Raw genomic sequence first — 5,030 nt, 5'->3', positions numbered from 1 at the left:
TTTTTTTTTAGTTGCAAAATCCACTTGAACATGACGCTGCTTTTTTCGAAGTTTTTCAAGAACCATTCGAGCCACAGAATTCGTTTTGGCATCGTTGGATAAAGAATTGAAATGTCGATTCAGTCGTAACAACGCGAGTGAGGAAATTCGAGTAGTTTTGACCCAGAAAGTGAAATTTGAATATCAGACACTTAGGTGCAAGATTTTTCCAAAATTTCATGTTTTCCGTCCCGTTTTTGCTCATTTCTCGGAGGCAATATGAGCACGAACGCTCATTTGTACATCATTCTAGAGAGAAATAAATGGCCTTTTTAGCAAGTGAATCATCGATAAGGAAATGCTGGAAGTTTTCTCAAAAAAGGGTTGAATTCAAGAAGTTTTAGATTTGCGTGTTTTTTTTGAGTTGCAAAATCCACTTGAACATGACGCTGCTTTTTCCGAAGTTTCTCAAGAACCATTCGAACCACATAATTCGTCTAGGCATCGTTGGATAGAGAATTGAAAAGTCGATTCAGTCGTAACAACGTGAGTGAGGAAATTCGAGTAGTTTTGACCCAGAAAGCGAAATATGAATATCAAACACTTAGGTTCAAGATTATGCCAAAGTTTCATGTTTTCCGTCCCCTCTTTGCTCATATCTCGGAGGCAACATGAGCAAGACCGCTCATTTGTACATCATTCTAGACAGAAATAAATGACCTTTTTAGCAAGTGAACCATCGATAAGAAAATGTTGACAGTTTTCTCAAAAAATTCTTGAATTCAAGGAGTTTTAGATTTGCGTGGTTTTTTTTCAGTTGCAAAATCCACTTGAACATGACGTTGCTTTTTTCGAAGTTTTTCAAGAACCATTCGAGCCACAGAATTCGTTTTGGCATCGTTGGATATAGAGTTGAAAAGTCGATTCAGTCGTAACAACATGAGTGAGGAAATTCGAGTGGTTTCGACACAGAAAGCGAAAATTGAATATCAGACACTTAGGTGCAAGATCATGCCAGAATTTCATGTTTTCCGTCCCGTTTTTGCTCATTTCTCGGAGGCAAAATGAGCAAGAACGCTCATTTGTACATCATTCTAGAGAGAAATAAAGGGCCTTTTTAGCAAGTGAACCATCGATAAGGAATTGTTGGCAGTTTTCTCAAAAAAGGCTTGAATTCAAGTTTTAGATTTGCGTGGTTTTTTTTGAGTTGCAAAATCCACTTGAACATGGCGCTGCTTTCTTCGAAGTTTTTCAAGGACCATTCGAGCCACAGAATTCGTTTTGGCATCGTTGGATAGAGAATTGAAAAGTCGATTCAGCCGTAACAACGTGAGTGAGGAAATTTGAGTAGTTTTGACCCTGAAAGCCAAATATGAATAAGAAACACTTAGGTTCAAGATTATGCCAAAATTTCATGTTTTCCGCCCCGTTTTTTGCTCATATCTCGGAGGCAAAATGAGCAAGAACGCTTACACTGTTCAAGCAAACCACTTCTGAAAATGCAAGCCACTCGTGCTTGCGAAACGTCAAGAAGAAATTCTACCGAACGACGGCCTAAAAACCCGAAAAACCCATTAGTTTCAATAGTAGGATTCTTCCTACTAATTTGGGTCAAATTTCAGTATTCTCAGCGCTGAACTTTTTGATTTTTGTAATCTTATTGACTGATTTTTATTGAACCATTTGTTCGGTTTAACTGCGCATTTTTGGTCTTGGTATTCAATATTTTTTGTTAAATATTTTTTTTTTGTTTCGAGCTTTTAGGCCGTCGTGGAAAAATCTTTTGCGATCCAAAGAAACTATGAGGACTTTTAGAGTGAAATTTGCTCTATTTATGCAACTCGTGCATAAATACGAACTGTGCCCGAGGAATCGCATCGGAACAGTGTAAGCGTTCAAGCAAACCACTTCTGAAGATGGAAGCCACTCGTGATTGCGAAACGTCAAGAAGAAATTCTACCGAACGACGGCCTAAAAACCCTTTAGTTTTAAACTAGGTTAAGTTGAATAGTTTATGAACGATCCAAGCGAGCTGGTTAGTTTCTAAAGTATCCACTTTTATTCGAAATTGCCTTAGTTTCAGCGAGTTTGTAAACGAACCCGCTAGTTTAGAAAGCAGCCAAATTTACTCTTTAACCGCTTCACTCCGGTCCGTGAAATGTGACCGTTGATTAATTGTTGCAGATCAGCAGGAAATCACGTCATCACCCAATCAAACCAACACAACAGAACTGGATAACACTAAAACGTGGCTGGCAATTTCGGTGCTGGAAATGACGATTTCCAAAGAGAAACATGGTCGCATGTTGAGCTGTGTTGCTGTTCACGAATCATACGCAACCAAGTCCAGCAGCATAGAAGTGAGACTGGATGTCATGTGTAAGTATGAAGAGATTTACAGGCTCTTTAATTTTTTCTTGCCCGTATTTCCTATCATTATTCAGTTAAATTTCTAACCATCACTCAGGAAAAAGCATAGTCAAATCAAAGGTTTTTGTGTAAGTTAACATCAGTCATTTCTCAATGTGCAAAAAAACAATGAGCATGTTTTGCTTCGTTTGACCTTCCTGGCCATCCTCTGATCGCCACTATTATTCGCCCAGAAATCGCCGAACATCTGCAGGGAACAGTCAATTGTTTCCCTGTCTCCTGTTGTATATTTCCTGACAGCTCTGGTTTTCATTTATTATCATCTGATTGCTCGGGTGGCACAGATCGATAACCAACATGAATTAACCGAAAACGTCTACAGTTTCAACAGACTGGCGCTTTGGCGTTCGTTGATAAAAGTGGTTGAGTTTCTCTGGCATCTTCAGCGGTGTTAAAACCACCTGGAATGGGGGTCGACGAAGCTATAAAATGCTTGAATTTACCTGCGTTTTATGCTATTAAAGTTGCAAATTCTAGCAATTGACTAGAAAATCTTGAATTTTATTTAAAAGGATCTTAGATCCTTCACTCTATTTAACTTGGGTAGCGACTCGAACTTAAGTTGTTTGAGTTGAGCAAATCAATGCTAAAATTTTTCGTTATTTAGTAGTTGTGCTCGAAACTTTCCAGACCCTCTGAATATTGAAACTTGAAAACTCGAAATCCAAGTCCATGCCACCATGTCGAATTAATATTTAACTTTCATAAATTAGTAATTTCCCATTAACTATTTTAGACTAAAGAATCTGTTTGAATAATTCAGTAGCTTGAACCGATTTAATGAAATGAGTGAAAATGATTGTTGTTTTATGTGTGAGGTGGGCGAAGTTTACAAGCAAATGAACAATTTGCCCCATTAATAAATTTCGCTTTTCCTGCGAACAGCGAGAAAATGACCAGGAAAAGTAGGCAGAAGGTGGCCGTAAAAGTTTCACCGAGATTAAAATTCTCCTCTAGGACGTAAATATTCTCTAACTTCGTTGCTTCATTAAATTCCAGTACGCAATTTCGCCAGTATCATTTCGCTGAGATTTATTTGCGAGTCAAAGTTTTTTTCGCTAAAAATTGCTTTCACCGCGCGTTTATTCTTTGCGAATATTTCAAAATGCCGTCGTAAAGTTCACCGGTTACGAAACTTCGCAATTGGCCTCTAATTCGTTCAATGACGGGGAACTTTGCAAATTCGCACAATTCAGATTTTTAACGAGACAAGTCTGGTTAAGGCGTAAATAAAAAGTGCTCACATACAACCAACTACAACTGAACATTGAGTTGATTAATTGAAAATGAAGCAAAACTTCCCGATTCAACTCGGGACAATGCGGAATATGCAAACTCAAGAATGACCAAAACAAACTTCCGAACTTCCCTACAATGGGTTCGTTCACTTTTTTTGCGGAATAAAACTGAAAAAGAACTGGGCATACAAAGACGTGACGACGTGACAAGAGATTAAATTTATCATCTTCTTTGCGGCTTTGTGGAAGGTTTCCATTGTTCGGCTTTGCTTGCACGACTTCTTTATATGCTGTTTAAAACAAACCCTCAAATTTCAGAACTTCGATGCCAAAGTACTGGTTATGATGGCCAAACTCAACTAGTTAAGCAGCTGTTTTGTTCGAGTGTTCAGGCGTTTTTTTTTTATAGTTTTGTTTCAAAAAAAAGTTTTAATCGTCTGCAAACAGCAAATTATCCGGTTTTATTGTATGTATTTCACCCGCTAACTAGGCGAATATGTTAATTTTGCCGATATTATGAACTCAGCCAGAAATTTATATGGGAATTGTTTAAATGCTCCTGTGCAACATAATTAATTTTCACACTGTAATGTGTGGAATTTCGAAGTATTTCAATTAGCAGTCATTTAAATTACTATTCGCTGTTCAATTCTGGGAACATATGCGAGTGCTAGCAGCAAGAAATTTTGCAATACTAAACTCAACTAAAAATCCCTGTTTAAGTTGCTGAAATTCGTGATTTTGAGCCGGGCAAATAATTAACAGGATTAGATCTGGTGATTTTGACGGCCTTTTTTCATGCACCTGGCGAAACTCATTTTTATTGTTACCTTTATGTTACGAAACTCCTTTGAAACGTAATCTATGAAAGTATGGACTAGGAACAGTTAAGATTTCAAATCCACTTTATTGAGCAAAACACACATTTCTGGCTTGAACCAAACAGACATCCGTATCATCAAAAGAGATAGACTTTCGAGGCCATTCCTTGAAACTAATGGGTTTTTCGGGTTTTTAGGCCGTCGTTCGGTAGAATTTCTTCTTGACGTTTCGCAAGCACGAGTGGCTTGCATCTTCAGAAGTGGGTTGCTTGAACGCTTACACTGTTCTCATCAGAACCCGTTCAGTTCTGCGGAAGAACTGAACGGGTTCTGAACGACGTTTTGCGGAAATAAGAATACAAAGTAGATTTTGATACAAATAAAGTGGAGAGCAGCATTTAACTCGAACAGCAAAATCGTTTTTTTTTTTTCGTTTATTATCAAATTGGTTAAAAATGCTTTTTTTCATTCCATTATGCAGACAATTTTTCGATCGGTTTTACCCTAATTAAAATCTTGCACTTTGGCATAAAGTTTCTAATTTTAAATCCTTCGAACTTTT

The 5,030-nt window shown here is 37.7% G+C and overlaps 1 protein-coding gene across 2 annotated transcripts in view; it reads left to right on the top strand.

Annotated features, from left to right (window-relative positions):
• LOC109544899 (irregular chiasm C-roughest protein) overlaps positions 1-5,030 on the top strand; it is a 143,870-nt gene that overhangs the window by 117,737 nt on the left and 21,103 nt on the right. For both annotated transcript variants that reach the window (XM_019915320.2, XM_048668902.1), the window contains exon 5: positions 2,164-2,358. In XM_019915320.2, coding sequence (XP_019770879.1) covers positions 2,164-2,358 — 195 coding nt within the window. The remainder of the gene's footprint in view (positions 1-2,163; positions 2,359-5,030) is intronic.

Source organism: Dendroctonus ponderosae, unplaced genomic scaffold, assembly GCF_020466585.1.
Source record: "Dendroctonus ponderosae isolate FM_Combo_2020 unplaced genomic scaffold, Dpon_F_20191213v2 Dpon_F_20191213_8, whole genome shotgun sequence".
NCBI classification, from domain to species: Eukaryota; Metazoa; Arthropoda; class Insecta; order Coleoptera; family Curculionidae; genus Dendroctonus; species Dendroctonus ponderosae.
The sequence above is the reverse complement of the archived record's forward strand: the minus strand, read 5'-3'. Positions and strand labels throughout refer to the sequence as shown.